The sequence below is a fragment of the Haliotis rufescens genome, unplaced genomic scaffold (assembly GCF_023055435.1).
Source record: "Haliotis rufescens isolate VD_foot unplaced genomic scaffold, xgHalRufe1.0.p SCAF_4, whole genome shotgun sequence".
Taxonomy (NCBI): Eukaryota; Metazoa; Mollusca; class Gastropoda; order Lepetellida; family Haliotidae; genus Haliotis; species Haliotis rufescens.
The window spans coordinates 42,043,255-42,066,973 of NW_025964112.1; the positions used below are offsets into that span (position 1 = coordinate 42,043,255).

General features: G+C 40.4%; 1 protein-coding gene across 1 annotated transcript in view; it reads right to left on the bottom strand.

The window, feature by feature from the left end:
* Window positions 1-8,451, bottom strand: part of LOC124135956 — a 53,009-nt gene extending 44,558 nt beyond the window's left edge. The window contains exons 1-3 of the mRNA XM_046501673.2: window positions 8,304-8,451; window positions 2,663-2,743; window positions 1,584-1,856 (exon numbers count right to left, since the gene is read on the bottom strand). Of these exons, the coding sequence (XP_046357629.2) occupies window positions 1,584-1,856; window positions 2,663-2,743; window positions 8,304-8,313 (364 nt within the window). The 5' untranslated portion in view covers window positions 8,314-8,451. The remainder of the gene's footprint in view (window positions 1-1,583; window positions 1,857-2,662; window positions 2,744-8,303) is intronic.
* Between the last annotated feature and the right edge of the window lie 15,268 nt (window positions 8,452-23,719).

The following is a 23,719-nucleotide window of genomic DNA, read 5'->3' on the forward strand; positions in this document are numbered from 1 at the left end:
ACGGTTATAACGAACTCAAAGGGACCAGTACTTTTAGTTCGTTATAACAGGAGTTCGTTATAAACATATCTACATCACATATATAGTAAACGGACGGGACCAAAAAGAGTTCGTTATATCCGCCAATTCCTTATCGACAAAAAGGACACTCGGGTAAGATTCTCTAAATGGTACGCTTCATAATATCAGTCTGAAGCTTTTATTGTATATACCGTATTTGACGTAATAAGCGCCAAGGGTCTCTCAAAATTAGAAATAGGGGGCTCTTATAAGAATATTATTTTGGTTGAAAAATCAGAGAGTAGAAAGATAAATTTCGTGGTTTATGCTGACGGTCTAAACTGTTTATATACGACAGATATATTTTTCCAGAATTTAACTGCCCACGAGTGCGTATTATACACGAGTGAATAAATCTTGTGTACATCAATCGGAAGGGATGCTAATTGGGATTGTTCACTTGCCAATATATTAGCAAATATCGCCGTGGGCGCTTATTAGAGCGGGGCGCTTATTACGTCGAATACGGTAATCCAACTGAACACATTGTATCCAAAATGAATGATAACTATACAGGACTTTTCAAAAGCTGGTATTGTAAATCCATTGAAAGCATGCACACTTCACAGTCATTTCCACAAAGGTCAGGGATTATGATACACGTGAATTTCATGAAATTACTGTCCTCACAACAGAGGCTACAGATATGTGTTAGCCACGGTGGTTTTCCAATCTGAAGAATTCAATAAACACTTGGTATATTAAGATGAATGGGCTCCAGTCCTCGCGTGCTTTTTGTTTCACAGGACAAAGCCAGGCTTTCCCCTAAAACCAGGTGTCATTTATTGAAGTGATACAGACTCTCAAGTGGGTTGACATTATCCTCACAGAGTCACCCCGCCTATGCTGGGCCATCGATGTATCCAGTGATTGAAGCGTTCGTTGGTTATGCCGAAATCGGAAGTGTAAATCCCAATTTCGAAACACTAATACCACAAAGGCTTACTCAAAATGGATGGTTGCAGAGCTGAACAGCATCACGAAGGAAGCGCTTCCACGTTGTCACGTTGACACAAACATCACGTAATCCTGATAGATCCATATCGGTACAATACCATTCATGACGCTTGTGTATTCCAATCGAAAACATAGTCATCTCCACATAACACTCTTGTTCTAGTGTAGTTCACCTGCCTCTGCTTAACCACAGCCAACTAGACATATACGGATACGACAAAGTCCTCATATTTCTCGTCCCAACTTCCACAGTGTCCATCACATTATATCAAATCCTTGGCCAAATTCAATTCATAACTGCACGGCGCCTTGTACGTTTAAATAGCCAGTTTACTGACAGTTCGACCATTTTATATTTGGGGGTTTGTTTTCAGCTTCAAACATTGTTTTGGAGAGTTGCCTGAAAACGGATTCTGTTAAACAAAAATACCAGATCACACTATACAGGACGCACATACGTGAATACAAACATGCGCACAGGCATAGACACTCACACATACAAGCACTCAGTCTAATGCACACATCCTAGCGCAATCATTCAGTCACATCAACTTTACAATATTTACCATCATTTGTGTCGCCCTCGCCTGAGCCTTCAAACACTTCACGCTTCACCCGGTTGTGATCAGCCTGTATTAAGAATTCCTCTTCCAGATCCTCCTCGAATTTACCGGAATAGGCTGGTTTAGCCGTGAAAGGTACAAATTTTGCTCTAGTCACTTCAGGTAATTTGTTGTACTTTTGAACATGGGTCTGACTTGGTCGAGAGCGATTTCTTGTGACTGGGTAAAGATACTCAATCTCCAGTAGGTCCTCAAGCTCCATGTCACTCTTCTGTTCTGTAATCAATTGAAGAAAACGTCATTTAGTTTTGTTTGTTGTTTTATTCCAGTCAGTACTATTCCAGCTATATCACGACGGATTGTAAATAACTGGATCTAAGCCAAAGCAGTGATGTATGTGAGCAACGTCCCACAGGGTCGGGTACGATTACACTAAAAACAAGAAATGACCAAGTCTGACCACCCGATCCAATTCTAACCCGGACTCTTATTTCGTCTTTCATTGTCATGCCGAATTTGGTAAAACATTAAACGTTTCATCTGAGGCAAGAGTGTGAACTGACTCTACAAGTCCAGTTTCCACGCGAACTTGGCTGGAATGTCTGGGCTCAATCCTAGCGCCCCCAGTGGCTATTGCGAGTTACGCGACTTTGATTGGACTATGCATAGACTCATTTATCCAGACAAATTATAACTCCATAATTCCAGCCTACATCGGTAAGAGTGGAAATTGGGCTTTCACAGTCACTTAACTCCCTTGCCTCGGGAAGATGCAAACGTTAAGATTGTGTCTCCTTTAATTCTGAAAGACATACCAGGGACACTTTTTTTCAATTACCAACTTTCTCATTCGTTTTACCTCGTATCGTTTTACATTTTAAATACCAACATGGTAAATAGTATTTGCTGAAAAAAGCACTATGAAGTACAATGGTTTACATTTCTACATTTGGATCGTTGTCCTATATACAGACAATTTTGACATTGGCGCCCAAGTGAAATATTCAATTTCAAATACGACTAAATATGGAAACACCACAATGGCATGTATCTCGTATCTAAGTAACGGCGTTTCTGCTTACCCATTCTAACCGTTGGGTTCGTCGCGGTGACCAGCACCATGAAAGCGTTGACGACCAATGCGGTCAAGAAGATGCTTCTTTCTGAAACAAACAGAACGTCATATCAGTCTTTGGTAGCTCTTGACTTGTTCCAGTTTAGAAACTTACCACTCTGAAGATATGAAGTCCTCAAACTATTCCACACAGAAATACAGTACGGTTATATACTACGGTTATAACGAACTCAAAGGGACCGCTAATTTTAGTTCCTTATAACCGTAGTTCGTTATAAGCATATTCCATCAAATATACAAAAAGAGTTTGTTATATCCACCAGTTCGTTATAAGCGTGTTCGTTATAAACGTAGTATACTGTATTGTCTTTACTGTATGAATTTTTATATGGAAGGGAAAGTACAAATAACACCCAACAGGCGGTTTGAGTTAAGGGACTGGTAATTTATTATGAGGGGTGGGGGGTTGGGGGGTTGGGGGGGGTGGGGGGGGGGAGGGGCGCTATGGCGGTTTAGGACGGTGTCATATTTTGCTGCGACCCACCCCCTCCCCTCCCCATCATTTTATGTCACATTTTTGTCGCCCAACCATCACACATACATGTACCATGTTTGCATGACCCACCCCTCCCTATAATAAAATATCAGTCCTATATAGTGTTTAAGCATATAATTTTTTAATGGAAAAAAATAAAACTGTTATTTTTTCAGGACTCACCCTTACCGCCCCCATTTCTTGTTTCTTTTATTTTAGCCACCATCAAACAAGGCTGTATACCTTCTTTTGTCGGGGAGTTTAGAATATTTCTGGCTTTGGCCTTAAAGAACACTAACTCACTCACTCAAATTTGGCTGCAATTGTTTTGTGAGATGAAATAGGTTTTTTTATAATCCAGATGAAATTTGTTAATGTTTTTGTCTACATTCCTGTCTTTCAAAAATAATGAAAAACATCTGTATGTTTGAAGCCAAGAAGTCTTTTATATTTCTGAAGTTTTACTGCACGATGTTATGCTAAGAGAATGCAGATACATGTATGAGCGTGTGCTCGGTATGTATGGAGACCAGATATAAAGCTACGGCCAAAAAAGAAGTTGTTTTAATCAAAACTATAATCATAAATATTTTCACCCCGATTAAATCATATCGCCCCAACCCGTGGAGGGCGCCAGTCGCTATTCGGCTTGTCCCGGAATAACACGAGTTGGTCACGAAGGAGCGCTACAACTATCGTAGTCGTATGTTAAGGTATGGCATTAACGCTAAGATCGTGTTGTGGGGACCTTGTTTAAAGATTCAAACCTATTGTGTCATCTTCAAAACACTTCAAATCGACAAAATAAGGCGTTTCCTGTGTGTGCAGATTATTGTCTCTACAGCTATTGTCGGTGGGTTTTGAAAAAAATGTCTTTTTTAGTCATGATCTTTGTCATTACATAAGAATTGAGTCGTATCCGTGTTCATCATGAATAAAGTAGGCATGTGTGAAGGATTTCTTTACGCTTGCCACGTAGATCTCTCCTAACATATTTACGGTACAGTATCTGCTGACTGACGCAGGGCGGTGGGGTAGCCAAGTGGGTAAAGCATTCGCTCATCACGCCGAAGGCCGGGGTTCGATTCCACACATGGGCACAATGTGTGAAGCCCTTTTATGGTGTCCTTCGTCTTGACATTGCTGGAATATTGCTTAATAAAGGCGTGGTAAGGGCGTGGTTCGTTTTTAAAAGTATGTCTGCCGCATGTTATTTAGGTCACTGACACACACTACCCCACTCCTCCCCCCCCCCCCCCCCCCCCCCCCCCCCCCCCCACACACACACACACACACACACACACACACACACACAACGGGACTGGCATCTGGGCAAAGTTACCAGACCAGAAAAATTGTTGCCAGTCCAGAATGTTCTTGACTAATGAACAATAGCAACAAAAGGATAAACATTAGAATGGTATGAGGACCGAAATTCGTCTTCAACATCTGGGAAATAACTAAACCATGTGTTGACTGTTGACAGTTCATTTACCGCTAACATTGAATTAAAACTAGAATGTATTTAGGGATTTAGGGAATACAATTATAGCCTGGGCGTGCAACTTTTCAAGCAAAGTCCGTCAGCAAAATAGACCGTCGGGCAGAGGGATATTTCATACACTAAGTTAAGTCACATTTATTCCATTTTAATAGCACTTGTTTCATTGGCTCGCCAGAATATACCCTGTTTGCTTCACAGCTGGGTACATAGTCTGTGTGACTTTACGCTATTACCTTGCCAACAACATTGTATTGAAGAAGCTTTGTGTGCAAATTTTGCAAGTATGTTGATCTATCTATTATCTATTGAACAAAAAACGTGAGGGATCAAACATACTTTGGGGGATATGTTTTTGTAGGGACGACTGAGCACACAATTTCATATAAATGTCCCCAAACATAATCATGATCCCTAACTTATTTTGTTCAGTATATGATCTTCACATATAATATGGATAAAATGCTATTTAAGAGTTAAACCCTCGAGGGGAGTGTAGCCGGGTGGAACCATCGCATAATAGGATGTTTAGACTTATACGGATGGGAGTGTTCCCCACATACCCGTATTTGTCTGGACTATGATAATGTAAACCTGTTTTGTTCATGTTTCGCAATACAATAGGTGCAGTGGCGGTCCAACTTTCGTAGCTGTATCACTCTCTCTTACTTGACAAGAGAGAGTGAGAGCGTTTTCGCGAATACCTGGTGTCATCACTGATTTTCGGTGATCCATTCATATAATTTTCACGACCAGTTTGCCCTTTACTCCCAATGGAATCTGTTTCGGTGGATAATCGAGACTGGTTATTCTCTGGTATTGACATTTTATATTTACTGAGTTGGTTGTTTGAACAGATTTCAGTTTATATCACGACGTGTCAGCTTAGTGTGAGGGGATAGCCTAAAGTTAATCAGGTCGTTGACGTTTACCACAAGAACGAGTATAGTGTTGACAAAGCAAGCAACATCATCCGGGCGAATCTAGGATTCAAACCGACCGTAATCGGATTCTCACACACCTGAAGATCACAACTCTACACACCGACTGCGATTTAGACGGCTGGGCACCTTGCCCCTCACCCAATGGTAGTTAATAATATTCCTGCTGTTCACTCTGACTGTTATAGGCAGTCAAGGTACTCCCGAAGGTCACGCCTCCTATGAATAAAGAGTTATTGTCTTGTAGGGCACTGAACGAATATACCCACAAACCTATCACAACCTGCACGGACGTGATGACTCGAAGTCGTTTTGACATGCGGCAGCTTTTGTTTGCACAAGATCACATGAAGGGTACCGGTAACTTAGACTACCGTACACTCTGTTGAAGAAGCACCCTTAAAGTCGAAGTTTGAATTTTATTCTATGCTTGAGTGAGTGAGTATCGTTTTATGCTGCGTTAAGCAATATTCCTGCAATATCTCGACGTAGGACACCAGAACTGGGCTTCACACATTGTACCATGTGGGGAATCGAACCCGGCTTTCGACGTGATGAGCGATCGTTTTAGTCACTAGGCTACCCGACCGCCCCGTTCTTTGCTTGTTCCCCGACATTGTGACATTATGTCATATCTAAACATGCTTGTTCGTGTGGGTACTATTATTGTGCTCATCTTCTAAATGAGACAACGAGACGTGTGTAATCTTATTTAAATTATTTGTGGTTGAGAATTGGTTTTATGAAATGGTGTCTAATTAACATTGAAAAAAATGTGTATCAGAAATATTACGTCAACGCCAGAGATTAACAAGTCTCGATTATCTGCCGAAACAGATTCTTTGCGCGTAGAAGGGAAAATAATGGTGAAAACTATATGAATGGATCACCAAAAATCATTGATGACATCAGGCATTCGCGAAAGGGTAAGCATTCAGAAATACCCGCCACTCACATAATTTGCATAAAAATGTAAGTGTCTGTTGCCTAACGCCGCACCCAGCAATACTCCTGTCATACGAAGGTGGCATGCGAATAATCTTAAAATACGCATGGGTTAATAAATATTATTATATATAATATATAATGATTGGGAGGGATGTTCCGCCTGTCACGTTTTTGACAAAACCATCTGAATTTTAATCTTCTAATATACATTTCATTTTGATGATCTGTACCAGAGACAAAATATCAGACTGATAGGAAAACCTTCATTTTTGGTCGTAAATATTCTTTGTGTGTGTGTTTCGTCTCCATGTTCAGCTTCAGATGGAGTGGATGGGCGGGGATTAAAACAAAATAAGAAATAAACCTGCCTTTGTTTGCGGTAAAGAAACTGGCAGATAATATGTTAATTTTCACACTTTGGTCAATAGTTATCTATATGCTACAGTCAGTGGTTGCAGTATCGGTGTTGAGCATTTTAAAGACGGAGCAAGCGGGGCACAACAGACGAAAAACCCGAAGCAACAGACAGTGTTATCTGCGTTCCTTAATGACAAAATACAGAGGTGAAGATGAGAAGTACGCACAAAAACATATACTGCTCAAAATAAGTAAACGAACTCCAGGTTATTTCATATTACTATAGTTACTGTGTCATTCCATGTAGGTGTCGGAATCGGAATCTTTACTTCTTTTGAGTAGTATATCGCCTGACCATATCCCACTGTAATACTAAGTGACAACTACTAGGGAACTGAATGTACTGCTTTGGGATTTCGTGTTTAAGCTAAAACAAATACTGATTTTAAAACATTGTATATTACTGAAAATTATCACAGTTGTTACAGATGAATGAATGAATGAATGAATGAATGAATGAATGAATGAATGAATGACCCAAAACAAATGTGAGCTCTCCATTCATTCGTAAAGATCTAGAAGCAGCAAATACATTACACGAATAAAGTTGGGAGTGAGTTATATACACATGGTTTCACTATCAATACAGAATAGAACTTGTTCAGGTTCTCCCAGCCTCTCACAAATGACCTGAGCCTTACTTTAACCCGACGAACATTAAAGGACAAACCGCTCTTTCACATCTGTCAGTACTAAATACGCGTTCCATAATACTGCTTTCCACAACACACAATAACAGGCCCTGCCCGTACGTTATATATTAAAGGTGAAAGCATTATATATCAATGGCTTCTCAGCTTCATTTCATAGGAAATAACCGCCAAGGCGCTCCGCTCTGCTGGGTGAGAGTGTCAACGGTATGGTTGCTGAGGCGATGCAACCTAACGTTAGACACCACTTGATCGCAATTATGATAAGTTACGCTCGTACATGTAGGCTGTTGCAATGTACGCTCCTAACGGCAAATCTAACATTTTAGTATTGGATTTGTTGGGGAAGAGGGAACTTTTTACAAGAACTACGGTCTGATTTCGTGGATAAAACTGAGATCAGTGGATCAAGGTAGTGTTATATCTACAGGCGTTTTTCCTTTCATGTGAGTAAATGCAATTTTTGATGCATATTGAAACTTAAACTAATTAAAAATCTGTTTATAGGACATTTTCATTGAAATAAATCACAATATTTAAAATTTAAATTTATAAGTGGTAATACTTTTTTCCGTTCTTCATTAAAGTTAAGTAAACTGTCAAAGAAGGATATTAGAAAATAAAAAAAACCTTCAATATAAATAGCGAATATTTACCTTGTGGCATTTTTCTTGATTTTCGTTGAAACAAATAGGTAAGTATTCCCACTGTTGGTAAATCCTTCCTTTAAATATAGTGTCCAGCAATCCTACTGAGGAATGAGACCAGCTCACCTCACAATAAAATCAGATATGAAAGAAAACTGAGCTATCCGTTCAATATTAGTCCAATAGCATGAGCCGGTGGGCGGAACCTGAACTTTACTTGAGGTAAATAACGCCGTATCCTGATTGGTCCGATGAATGAGTTGCGTAGCTCACACTCCTTGGTATAACAGATGACCAATGGTTGGGAGATACATAGAAAGTAGAAGAACGAACGAGAGTAATATATAATCATAATAACAAGTGTTCTCATTTCTGACAACCTGGATCATGTCATTTGAGAAAAGCATACGAAGATGGCGGGCTACTAAGGGACGTTTTGCGGGAAAGTCATTTCTGAGATATTAACGAGGTAAACAGGAGTTATGTGGGTGATAAGAGGTCTCTTGTGATGCCAAAGTCATTAAATAAAGGGAACGTTTGTTTAGTTATACAAGAGTGAGTGAAATTTGTTTAACGCTGAATTGAAAAGTATTAATTTTCATTATAACGGCCAGTCAGTTTGATTAAAGAAAGCCCAAATTGAAGCAGGTCTTCAACGTTTACTATTTAGTGAAACCTACAAGCACGGGTATGGTGTGTTTGGTTTAACGCAGCTTTGAATAGTATTCAGTTATATCACGGCGTGTCAGTTTGATGTGGGAGGAAAGTCCGATCTGTTGCAGGTCTTGGACGTTTACCACGTTGATGAAATCCACGAGCACGGGTATGGTGCTGTCAAACCTTGAAACATAATCGGGGCAAATCTGGGATTCGAACCCACGATCACAGGTGGATTTTTGTTGCATGATCTGTATGAGAGGCTGCGTTAATTATACACATAGGCCACTTCAATCACAGGAAACTATATGAATTCCCGTTTAACAAAGCGGTCTCAGAGTTAAGACGGTCGGGTTTTTTGTTTTGTTTTTTTGTTTGGTGTTTAACGCCGCACTCAGCAATAAACTATATGACGGCGGTCTGTAAATGAACCAGTCTGGACCATACATTCCAGCTAGCCTGACCCCCCGATCCCCTTTGTCGCCTCTTACGACAAGCATAGTCGCCTTTTACGGAAAAGTTGCCCAAGATCTTCACGGGTCTATGAAACTTGCCGAAACTTACTTGCGATAATCGTATCGGTAAGATCGGTTTGTGGAATGCGGCCCAGGTGAGACAACATGTTATCTCCTGAGAGCGTCAGAACAATATGTTGTTATCACTGTGAAACAGTCTGTTGGTCACAAGAAGAACCATTTGGTGGTCGAAGTCTTCTGGATTTTCAAAATATATCGAGATATGCGGAGTTCGAGATAACTGTAGTCTTTATTTTATACGAGAATGCGATTCCAACGGAAGCACAGAAAACATGGTCTATTTAGCGATTTATCGAGTTTGAGGAATAAGAGTTTATTATGTTAAATTGTATTCGACATTTGGATAACAACAGATGTTTGAAACGTGACACCATCATGACGTGTACGACAAATTGTATTCGACTTATTGGTTCAACATAGTGATTATTCATTCATGACACACACCCAATTCCGAAATGGAAGCACACGTTCGACGTATGATATCATCAAATGTTTGACATAGAAATAAAAAGTATTCGACAGGGTGATCACACAATTTGCTCGACAGCGATACGACGCCATGACGGCTCAAAGTCATATCCCTTCTGTCAATTACCAACATTGCCCCTGTCTACTCACACTTCATGCTAATAGATACTCTACATATAAATAACCTTGACAGGGTTTGACCTTAAATAAGCGTTAACAACAATATGCCAAATATGTGCTTTGTTTTGTTTGTTTGTTTGTCAGCTGTATGACGTCGGTCTGTAAATAATCGAGTTTGGACTCGACAATCTAGTGACTGGCATCATGAGCATCGATCTTAGCAATTGGGATACGATTACATGCATCAACCAAGTCAGCGAGACTTACAAGCCGATCCCGTTAGTCACCTTTTACGGCAAGCATTGGTTGATGAAGACCAATTCTAACCCTGACCATCACGGGAGGAGACAAACTTTGGTTGCTAATGAACAATTCTAACGAAGATCGTCACGGGAGGAGACAATCTTGGGTTGCTAATGAACAATTCTAACCAGGATCTTCACTGGGGAGTTGCCCTTTGACAATCGCTGAATGGAATACTAGTAGAAGCAAAATCTCTGTGAAACTCCATAATAATTCTCAATCTTTTGTTCCTCCACGAGAAACGCCTAACAATTTGCTGACAGTAGACGCCACGCCTAAACAAATATGACAATTGCAAAGTGAGTACAGAATATAATTTGCTGCTTGTACAATACTCTTATTTAACACGCCCTTGGAAAAGTAGATTGCTCGAATCATACTAAGGATGTATTCATGTGTTCTGTTGTGTATATTTGAGTGAATCATATTGTGTTGATGAAATACAGCGTGATAGAACACCTGTAAATACGAATCTGGCTTAGCTTTAATCCCATTTGAAACTGGACAGACATTGGGAATAGAACGATAATTGAATGTTTACAACTCAAACACTAAACCTTGAAATGTACATATTGGTTTACAAATATACCCAACAACTCCGAGGGCGGAGGTAGAGGGTGTGGTGACATTGGAGATGTTAACCACTTATTCCTGGTAATAAATGCAACAAAACCTATTCCAGCTTCGTACGAAATCTCAATTCGATTGTACAATTCCAACCATGTCATGAGCATGCGTCCATGAATCAACATCGATTAGTGATGATACCAGGTGTTCGCGAAAAGGTGAGCGAATCCTGCCCCACCGGTGGCACTCGTCACAAACGCATGCTTAGGGAAGTCAATTGTTCACCTGAAAACAAAACAAAACACGTAAATATATGGTACAAGTCAAAATAGGGAATTGCATAGGACATATTTCTTACTGAGGTTGGAGCTGGTTGATTATTGTTCAACATTAAGTGAATGTGACTGTTGGAAAGTTGAAGTCATCATTCTTGCCATACAGTCTTGTGGAAAGTGTTTTGTCACTCTGAATCTTTATGCATAGATCTAAATATGAAACACATGAGGCGGTCCTTTATTTCTAGTTCAGGTGGGTAAACGATTGGACGGGAATTAGCTATTTGATGGTTATCAGATCATCGGTGTACCTGAAGCTTATTAAACTTCTTGGCCAAAATACCTTGTTTTGACTTTGCCAATCCGAACAGAAATTCCGATTCATATGCCTGCTAAGACATTGTTTACACAGTATTATTTACTTCAGATGACATTAACTCTAGTCTTTGAAGATAGAGATGTAAGTATATCAGTCTATGATCACAAGCAGTGACAATTAATCATGGATTAAAGCATTAAGTTTTGCTTTAGTTTGTCTTTTGGGATAGTGGTAAATAGCGTGGGGGAAATGTTTTGACAAACCATTTTTCCACTTGTCCCAATTACTTTCTGTGAAGTAAGGAAAGTCCTTCCTTAAGGATTATCGTCAATCCTTGAGACAGGGATTTGATGGTACATTTTCTGGAATCAGCAATACATCTTTGGAATCCAGTACAAAAGAGGAATAAACATATCTTCTGGTTTTAGAGCCAACATAAAAAGTTGATAGTACTTATGCATGGTTTGGCATTTTTATATATGTCACTTATACCAAGTTCTTTGGTCAAACAATTAATGTAGTGATGCTTACATAATATAATGGTTATGTTATTTGAGGCCTTGTTAATGGGAACAACTACAAACTTTTCATGTCAGGCAGCCATACTATGGATGACAGCTGGCTGGGACAGAATGGTTTTATTCCAAATCCGTCTCCTCTTTTTCAGTTTGTGCATTCTACCAAAGACAACATCACGCCCTGGCTTAACCCACACTGAAAGATATTCAACAGGTTCACGTCCTCTTTTGGCCATTTTTTAGCATATGCTTCGCCAGCATCACTGATGATTTAAAAGTTATGATCCCAATTGGTAGGACGTTGCTCACGATAGTTTGGTCCATATTTGAATAACTGTCGAAGGTTGTTGTCAGCAACAGAGAAGTCACCTGTGATTATATGCCTACAAGTTGGTATCAGTAGCATGAGCCTTGGCAGTCACAAGTAGTGGAATTTACATTCTTATCTGTCCAGTGCAACGTTCTGCAATACTATAGTTCCTATAATTGAAAAAAAGTGGGTGAAATAGTGTTCGTATAGGAATACGAAATTGTTGGTTGAAGACCATTTTATATATGTGTTTTATTATTTGTTTCTGTTACCTATACTCAACCGTAAAAGAAAGTTGTATATAATGATAACAGAGAAAACATTTGATAACAAATGGGCGTTGATTATTTGATGGCAACAATCAAACTCCGAAGTAGGAAAATGATAAGTGTCAGTCGTGTCCAGCAATAGTGTGTGTGGCCCCCCGTTTGGTGCGACACAGGCCGCACATCGTCATCTTATTGAGCCGACAAATCTTTACAACAAGGCTTAACAATCCCGTTCCATTTTTACAACACCAGACCTGTTCCTGGGGTGTATGTGGCTTCCTTGCAGTCTGAAGACGTCTCCCAATCTCGTCCCATACATGCTCAATTGGCGCAATGTCCGGTGACAAAGACTGCCAGGGCATCACAAGTATGTTATTCGTTCTGAGGACTTCCGCAGAGACCCTAGCTGTATGGGGACGAGCGTTGTCCTGGTGAAAAACCTGGAGTTGTGGTTGACCCAGCAAGAGAGGTCTGACGTAATTACGAAGAACATCATCCCTGTACACACAGCAGTCACACGCTGACGGAACATATGTAGAGGGGTCCTGTGATGATAACTGAAGCCTCCCCGCACAATGATACTTAATCGAAGCATGTTTCCTGTTCTTTTTCAAAGTCGAGTGTGAATGCTGGGTGTTTTTCTCATACGGTGGCTTATGTATGATGGACAAGGGGGACATGCACACATTTCCATGTCATTTGCGCTTCCCGTGCAAAAAAAGTCAAACGAGATGAAACGACTGCGTTCCTGCGACGTGCTCAAAGTTATAGTGAACACTGTTTGTGTTGCTGAAGACCTACCCCGGATCTTCAAAGGTCGGGGGAAAAGAGGTAACAGGTAAAGGAGGTGTAGGATGGGTATGAGGTGACGTGTGGGGCCGGGACGGAGGTATAGGATGTGGTGACAAATAGCTGTACCATGAAAAGGATCAGTGCGTTTTGCGAGAAGTGTAGGACATGTGGGTGGAGGTAGAGAGGGTGTGGTGAAATAGGAGATGCTCCATGTAAAGGATAGATGGGGTGTAGTAGGTGATGTGTGGGGCGAGGGTGGGTGTAGAGGGTGTGGTGAAATAGGCGATGGACCATGTAGAGGGTCAGTGGGTTTGCGAAAAGTGATGTGGACAAAAGGGTGGAGGTGGAGAGGATGTGGTGATCAGAAGGTGATGTATGTGGCGAGGGTGGATGTAGAGGGTGTGATGAAATATGGGATGCACCTTGTGAAGGGCCAGTAGGGATGTAGGGAGTGATGCAGGACACAGAGAAATGTATGTGGCGAGGGTGGATGTAGAGGGTGTGGTGAAATATGGGATGCACCACGTGAAGGGTCAGTAGGGATGTAGGGAGTGATGTAGGACAATGACACATGTCTGTGGCGAGGGTTGGTGTAGAGGGTGTGGTGAAATAGGAAATGCACCACGTGAAGGGTCAGTAGGGATGTAGGGAGTGATGTAGGACACAGACACATGTCTGTGGCGAGGGTTGGTGTAGAGGGTGTGGTGAAATATTGGATGCACCTAGTGAAGGGTCAGTAGGGATGTAGGGAGTGATGTAGGTCACAGGCACATGTATGGGACGAGGGTTGGTGTGGAGGGTGTGGTGAAATATGAAATGCACCACGTGAAGGGTCAGTAGGGATGGATGCAGGGAGTGATGTAGGTCACAGGCACATGTATGGGACGAGGGTTGGTGTGGAGGGTGTGGTGAAATATGAAATGCACCACGTGAAGGGTCAGTAGGGATGTAGGGAGTGATGTAGGACACAGACACATGTCTGTGGCGAGGGTTGGTGTAGAGGGTGTGGTGAAATATTGGATGCACCACGTGAAGGGTCAGTAGGGATGTAGGGAGTGATGCAGGTCACAGGCACATGTCTGGGGCGAGGGTTGGTGTAGAGGGTGTGGTGAAATAGGAAATGCACCACGTGAAGGTCAGTAGGAATGTAGGGATGTAGGGAGTGATGCAGAACACAGACACGTCTGGGGCGAGGGTGGATGTAGAGTGTGTGATGAAATATGGGATGCACCACGTAAAAGGTCAGTAGGGATGTGGGGAGTGATGTAGGTCACAGGCACATGTATGTGGCGAGGGTTAGTGTAGAGGGTGTGGTGAAATAGGAAATGCACCACGTGAAGGGTCAGTAGGGATGTAGGGAGTGATGTAGGACACAGGCACATGTCTGTGGCGAGGGTTGGTGTAGAGGGTGTGGTGAAATAGGAAATGCACCACGTGAAGGGTCAGTAGGGATGTAGGGAGTGATGAAGGACACAAGGCCGGAGGGCGAAGGAAGAGTGAAAGAGGTGGAGCCTGGCATCAGACATCTTTACAAAATCCAAACTGACCCTACTCTTACAGAAATATCACCGTGTCTTTCTTGTACTTTTAGATGTGAACTAGTTCAGTTATGTGAATTATCTTAGTATTCAGTTCACGTGTAATGAGCATGTTGCCGTCATGATGATTTTCTGTTTTCATGGTGGATGAATAAGAAAGACGTCACCTGATAGTTAACGTGGGATACGGCTAACTGCGGCGATATTCTCCATTGAAAGTAGTTCCACGTGGTTGGCATTTAGAAGTACACACCCTTAACTATTTCAATCTTTATGTATGAAGTATAATTTAGAAACTAATAAAACATAATTCGAATATAATGAAAGCATGAGTGATTATGTTAATGGCGCACCACACGAAAAGAAAGGCAGGGAAACACTGATGTACTGTTATTTTTACGATTAGTGAAATATCAAGACGTTACACATGTAAATACTGTCTGACGTTTTAGAGTTTTATTTGCTTCTGTGGTAGTATTTGTCAGCAAGGTCATATCAAATGTCACAGGATACGTTCTTCCCAGCTTACATATTTCCAGCTACATCCAAGTTTTGGTGTTATCACTAATTCTCCGTGCTCCAGTTATATACTTTTTAACACTATTTCCCTTTTACGCCCAATGGAATATGTTTCTCTGACGTTTATGTTTTGTATTTCGTCGCCTATCGCGGCAAACACTGATGTGGAGAGGACTTACGATGGTGTGACGATCTACGCGTCATCGGTAATAAAACAACGTCTTCATCATCAAAAACGCACACCCGACCATGTGAATTGCTATTTTAAAACTTAAACATTAATTATTACACCCAGGATGTACTAATCTTAGGTTGTTATTTTCCTTGAAACTATTGGTCTATTTTGCACTTTCAAGGAACACTGTACACTGAAGCAATGTTCAGGGAATGCACTGGTTTTACTTGAATATGTGTACAGCGTATGTATAGCATACACTTTTAACATTAATGGTTTGTTGATACGCATCTAAAACATACTGTAATAGATTTTATAAGACGCTTGCTGTTCAGAAAGATTCTTTTGATAACTCTAATACAAACATCGTACACACCCACTTCCCGTTCTCATGGAGGCCATGTGCTGGATCAAGGGCGCTTTCATAACCCAGGTTGTGTCTACATTATGTAACAATAAGCACACACTCTTTGTTTGCACGTTTGAAAGTATATTTGTATGAGCTCTATACCGAAAACTCAATACTTTGAGAATCTCACGCCATTGACACAATGTCTATCTTGATGGTTCAGTGTAAGATAGTGTTTTTTTACATCAGAGTCGTTTACAGCCCCGATGTTGAATATTATATTTTGTAGATATGTTATGACTCTGCGATAACGGCAATTAGACCAATAACGTACGTGTATGACGACAAATAGGCAATAGAACATGCATGTGGAAAATATAATATATCTGACAACGATAAGACCTATGCTAAATATGATGACTACTAGACCTATGGCATCTATATCTATGACGAAACGAAAACCTAATTGAAAATACGGCAATGTTAAGACCTGAAGCATATGTGACAACTATTACACCTATAGCATATACAGATACAATTAGACCACTAGCATACGTATATGACGACTATGAGGCATAAAAACATACCTGTGGAAATGTGACGACTATTACATCTATAGTATTACATGATAACTATAAGACCTACAGCATACGCATGTATGACGACACGAAAACCTTATAGCATATATGACAATTTTAAAACCTAGGTTTATATGACGACTATAAGACCTAAAGTATGTATGACGACTTTCAGGTATTAAACATGCATGATGACTTTAACACCTGCTGAAAATATGACGACTTTAACAATTGTAACAAACATGACGATGGAGGTGAAATGGGGTTTAACGCTGTTGCGTTCCGGACATATTCGGCTATATATGATGTGTGTGTGCCTGCGTGTACCATTCGTCACCATGAAAATACGACAAACCAATCACAATGCGCGTATGATTTCAAGTTCTTCGTCAAAGAATCCCTCAGATATAATTTTTGATTTTACACATGTCTTGAATTTAAAAATATACCCAAGACACAGTTAAATGTGTTCAATCATACTGTATAATTCCACATGCCCAGATGTGCTTGAAATTGCATCTGAAATATATGTTATATATGGGGAAATATATGTGAACCATTGCGCAACGAGTTGACAATTGTTTTAGGTATGCCCGTTTGCGCTTAGACGGAACCCGTTCGCAAAAATGGCCATTAGATGGGCACGAGTCGCTATTCGGCTTATCGTCACGTTATGGTCACGGATGTGCGTGTACCAGACCGGCCTAATGCCGGTTAAATAATACCAGCCAACTGAGAAACCATGGCGTAATTTAACACGGATATCCTACTCACACACATGATATTGACCCCGAGCAACCAGTCCTTGTTTTGTCCCCTTCATTTCGAACGCCAAGCAGGGTAACAACAACTGCCATCTTTTAACGTCTTTTGGGAAGTCGCGGCCAGGGGAATCAAATCACCGAACTTCTGTTCTCCGGGTAGACGCTCTATATACATCACCAAGGAGACGGTCACATACATGAAGAGTAAATATAGAACGCCAACGCCAGAGAATAACTACGATTATTCGATGTAAACGGATCACTTAAAATCAGTGATGGCAGTGAAGGTGTTCGCGAAGGTGTTCATCCTTTGTATATATGACAACAATAACATCTTTAAATTAGCATATATGATAACTATAATACGACTCACATAGTCTATACTATAGTAAAGAGCAGTGGGGTTAAAACGTTCACTCGTCACGCCCAAGACCGGGTTCGATTCCGAACATAGGTATATATATATAAAATATGTGAATCCCATTTCTGGTGTCCCCCGCCGTGATACTTGCTGGGATATTGCTAAAAGCGCCCTAAAACCATATTCACTATGCAAGCGTATACTCTTTAGCTTGTATGATGACTATATAATACCGTGAGCTTTTATGATGATTTTAAATAAAGCGAAAAAAAACCTTTTCCATATCCAATAGAAATCTCTGCATAAAGCAGAGGTGATTGTACTATTTATCATGAGCATGTGTTTATGAATCATTATCAAATAGTTATGATACCAGGGCCCACTTGCACAAAGCGATCTTAGCGCTAAGACTATTGTAAGCCTATGTTAAAGTATGGGAGTTACGATCATCTTAGCGCTAAGATCGCTTTGTGCAAGAGGGCCCAGGTGTTCGCATAAAGATTAATATTAAATGTTATGACGTCAACGGATATAAGATATATCACAACAGTGAGTGAGTTGGGTCTACGCCGATTTTTCCAGTTATATCACGGGGTGTCAGTTTAATATGGAAGGAAAGTCCACGAGCACGGATATGGTGCTGACAAACCTAGAAACATAATCGGGGCGAACCGGGATTCGAACCCACAATCATAGGTTTCTGGCATGCCCAAGGGACGCAACTCTGCACAGCGAATCCGTGCACCCGTGCCACACAAACGGCATGAACATTAAATGAGGCAAAGTGATACATTTCGAAAGGTTGTAACATCTCTATAGCCAGGCAACAGAAAGATTACACTTGAAAATTGGATTGGACCCTGAACGTATGAACGTTATCAAAACGTTACTATGCTGAAAACACTGCAAAGGTAAGCTCCAAAACAAAACTATGATACACGTATAAAATACATCAACATTGAATTACAATGTCTTGTTTGTTTCGTTTTTAGCCACCATCAAATTTAAACATTGTTGTATATTTTCATTTGCTCGATAGTTTATAACATTTATAACATATGAGCACTCACGACTAAAACACTGCAACAGATATAATGCACCGGCTATTCATACAACTATGAGATTTTGAATGGCCATCATAAATAACAAATTTATAGAACCTCCAATGGCCATAAGACCATGAACATGTGAAACTGCTATAACATATATATATAAATGGCAGTTATAACGACTGTACTACATATATAAACACTTACGGATGTGCATTTTACAACCGCTATACTACATATATAAGCGACAAAACCCGTTCCATATTCATAAGAATCAACATCAGATAGAGATGATACCAGGCGTTCACGAAATTGTAAGCGTGAGCCCCACCGGTGCCACCCGTCACAAACACATACAAAGGCAAGTAATGTGTTCACCTGAAAGACACGGGACCATATGATACAGGTCAAAATAGGGAAATTGCACATCATCTTGATCACTCAAATTTGGAAATACCCTCCCCATGTCCACTATAAGCTTCAGTAAGGCATTGGAGACGTTGTACAGAACAGCCTTAGCGCTACGACTGTTGTCTGTGTTATTGTGTGGGAGTAACGATCATCTTAGCTGTAAGATTTCCTTGTACAACGGCATCCTGGTATGTTAAAGCTCTCAATAACTATTGAGCACTGAGTTGTAAGACGCCCTTTGAAATCTTTGTTGAAAGAGCATAGTCAACTGTACCTTAAACGCTTTGATATGTAGTCACTAAAGGCTGAGGCTGCTGGAATGTTGCTCAGCATAAAGGGAAAGTTGACCATTGTTAAGTTGAATATAACAGGTCAACGCCAGAGAATAACCACTGTTTGTTTGTTTGTTGCCTGACGCGGCACAGCACCGTCTTGAAGTCATCCCTCTTGTCATACAGTCTTGTGGAGAGTTTTTGACACCCCGAATCTTCATGCATAGATATAAATATTAAATAAATGAACCGGTTTCACAGGTCGCTTATGTTTCTAGCTCAGGTGAGTAAATCAGTGGAATCAGTAAATCAGATCCTCAGTACGCTGCACATGACATATGCTTGCATTTGTGACAAATTGTGCTGAACCTTGAAAATATTGATGAGAGCATATATCTGGTCTCCACGTATGACCGTATGGATCAAGGAATGAGGCTTAGGTTTGTCGTGTGGGACAGTGGTATACAACGTTGAAAAATCAAATGATTTATCACACTTACACTTTGTTCTTTCTGAGATTGCTGAAATTCAAGTAAATAAGTTCAGTTTTTGAAAACCCACATGGTGTTCACTCCACTTGTCTCAAGTATAAACAAAGTATTTACTTGATTGTATTAAGGATTATCGTAAATCTTCTAGACAGGAATGTGGTAGTACATTTGCTGGACCCAACAATATATCTCTCTTTGTATGGAATTTTATAGAGTTTGGAGATCCAGTACAAAAGAGGAACGGACATGTCTTCAGGTTTTATCGTAAAGCCTAGGCCTGCCATGTACTATACTGAACAACAAAAGTTCCTGTGAAATTGAATAAGATTTAATGAAAAGTTCTGTTTTTTACCAAATCTGAAACAATTTCGGTTTGCAACAGATAAAAGACTCCTGTAAGTGTTCAAATGGTTTAATTTGTCATACTGACTTCAGAAAATGCGTGATTTCATAAAAAAAACCATGAACATGCCAAAATGTTAATTTACCAATCAATAGCGTGTGTGTCCAACTCTGGTTGCGATGCAAGCAACACATCTTCGTCTCATGATATGGACCAGGCGTCACACAAAGTCCTGTGGGATATCTTTCCATATCTGCTGGAGCATGTTTCGAAGTTCCTGGAGTGTCTGCGGAACACGTAGTTGACGTCGAAGGCGCCGATCCATGTCATCACACATGTGCTCGATTGGTAAGAGATCAGGGGAGCGAGCAGGCCAGGGGATGACATTCACGTTGTTTTGTTGAAGAGAATCCTTAGAAAGTCGAGCAATATAAGGCCGGGCGTTGTCATGTTGAAAGGTAATGCCTGGGCCATGACGACGCAAAAACGGTTAGAACAACAGGGCCGATGATCTCGTCGCGGTAGCGCTGTCCTTTAAGATTTCCCTCTACCACTATCAAACGGGTCCTCTGTCTTGCTGTAATCCCACCCCAGACCATAACGTTGCCGCCCCCGAACCGATCTTCTTCCATGACACAATGATTGACGTAACGTTCACCTCGACGTCGGTACACTCGAATCCGTCCATCGCTGTGCCTGATGTGAAAACGAGACTCGTCAGTGAATAGAACTTGTCCCAACTGCATGGCCGTCCAGCGTAGACGCTGTCTGTACCACTGTAGGAGTGCTTGACGGTGGTTTCCTGTCAAAATTGGACGTCTGGCGGGTCTTCTGACGACAATCCCTGCACATCTGAGGCGACGACGTACGGTTTGTGAAGATATTCGTCGAAGGCCAGGTATGCTTCTTGCAGTCACTGTTGCTGGCTGGAATCGATTTAGTTACGAGTAGCCTGCCACCCCGAGGACACCAAATGGTGTTTCTGTGGACGTTTAATTGTGTTGCAACATCACGTTGACTCGATCCTGCTTCAAACATACCAATGGCTCGCAGATGCTCATTTTCGGACAGGCGTGGCATTTCGTAATGTTGACTAATTGCGTAATTTTGTTGTTATGGAATCCCCCGTTAACGCACATGTTTTTATACCCACTCTTGGGTAGTGAAATGCATGGGGTTTGCATAAAAGTCAACTTTTGCATGGAATGAAAGCTTTTCTGTAGCAGTTGCGTTTTTGTTACTTGATTCCATATATGTACTACAATATTGAAAACCAAACTTTACTTGTTTGAAAAATACACTAAAATATTGGTGTCACAGGAACTTTTGTTGTTGAGTATATGTTGGATTACGCTGATGTTACAAAAATTATAATATTCGGCAACATAATATATAACTTTATCCAGGATATCTTTTTGCCCAATTGCGGAGCATGTTAATGGATATACGGATGTTGAAATTGTATAACATAAATGTAAATTCGCCAAACGTTAACTTGATCTTTCCTAATGGTTTTTATCTACGTTAAATTGTCCCTGTGATAAACACGAGTCGCTGCTATGAATGTTGTGCGGTATCCATAAACTACCCATGCATCGCTAGCTACGTATTTTTAAATCTATGCATATTATTTGTATAAAGAGCCTTTCAATAGCATGTCTGTGTAACGACGTAATAGAAGAACGGTATTTAAATTACATGATCGCTCTGCATCGACAGCTTCGACTTTTGTTCCCTAGTGAATCATTTTCCTCAAACAGAAGAGATTGAACAAGAGGGTACAGCATTTTGACACGGTATTTGTGTGGATGTGTGCTATGTCTTTGTACAATATTCAGTTCTAATTGGTCAACACGAAGTTTCAAATCACAGAGACAAGTCTCTGATGAAAACAGCCGTTCCTTTGTCAGCGTCACCGAGTACACATTTTCATTGTAGTATTGAATATGCCCTTTGTGGATGTATGTAGAGAAATATTTCAAATTGTGTCTCCCAACATTTTCATTCTGAAGAGAAAACAAAGTTTAGAGAAAATATACCATCAATCTTATAGGATGTCAACCTTATAGGATGTCAAGAAAGAATAACTGGATTCGACTGTTGTACACAGCAATACCATATGGATGTAGTGACAAAAGGAAGACATCTAACCAACGAATTGCCAAAGCTAATACTTAAATCTTCTCTGGCACCCCAATGACGCGATCACAACCATTGTCGCAACAAAGGAAGATGAGCAAATGATATGACTGATTTGGAAGATTTCCTCCTATCCTCGGGAACCATTGGGTACTGTTACAAGAAAACAGCGTTATCACTATCACCCGCCATGAGGCACATTGGAAGTTTATTTGTTCATAAAGTAGTGAAGTAGTAAACTAGTCCTGTGAAGCCTCCAGAAGAAATAGACACTTGGGCCGCTTTATATGCCTTCAGAAAAAAAGATTAAATGTGAAATTAATACACACAAAAAACCCCTTCTCTGGAAAAAATTAAGTTTCAATAAATAAGTATCACTTAGATAAGCTAACTTCAGTAGTTTCTTAGAAACCAATTTTCGGACTCGACACGACGTACCTCTTAGATAAGCACGCAAACTTTCATTCAAGCAACTTCAGTAGTTTCTGAGAAAACTAGTCTGAATTTCACACACTATGCACTAGAAAAGCACGGAGCAAGGACCATAACTTTGTAAAATAACTCATTTGAGATCATGACCAGTACAATCAGTGTGTAAAATTTAATTTCTCTGACTTAAATAGTTCTTGAGAAAATGTGTCCCCTTTGAAAAGCGGGTTGACGCACGGAAGGACTATATAAAAAGTAAGAACAAGACTATTCTTTATGTCGTTAAAAAAATTCAACGGACTCCCGGAACTTTTACTGATATACGGATCTTCAAACATTAAGAGCCCAGAGTATCGACAAGAGAGTAAAGCTCTTAACGTTACTTTAAATCGTTTGTCTAAATCAGAAACCGAGTAAACTAAATGTTCCTGAATTTGAAATTTGCAAACAAGGGAATTGATGTTTTAAACTTAAGTAACATTCTCAAGCAAAACCCCGTTTCTCTATATGTCTCATAATACGATCGTATTTGAAATTTGAGGTTCCGCCAACAGTTCCATTTTCCTATACGAACACAATCTCATCCCAGTTGTCATCATCATCATCGTCGTCAACTTGGCAGCTCATGATTTAAATTTTCAACACATGTGGCAGCCAAGATTCATCACACTGATACTAACTTGTTGTGCATATAATCACAATGTGACTACTCTATTGCTGAAAACCACATCCTTCGCCACTTATTCAAATATGGCCCAATATATCGTGAACATACTGCTGCAATCTGGTATCACAACTTTAAAATCGCTATGGATTCTGTCGAAGCGTATGCCCAAAAACCATTATGGGTATAAAAACATGTCCGTTAACGGG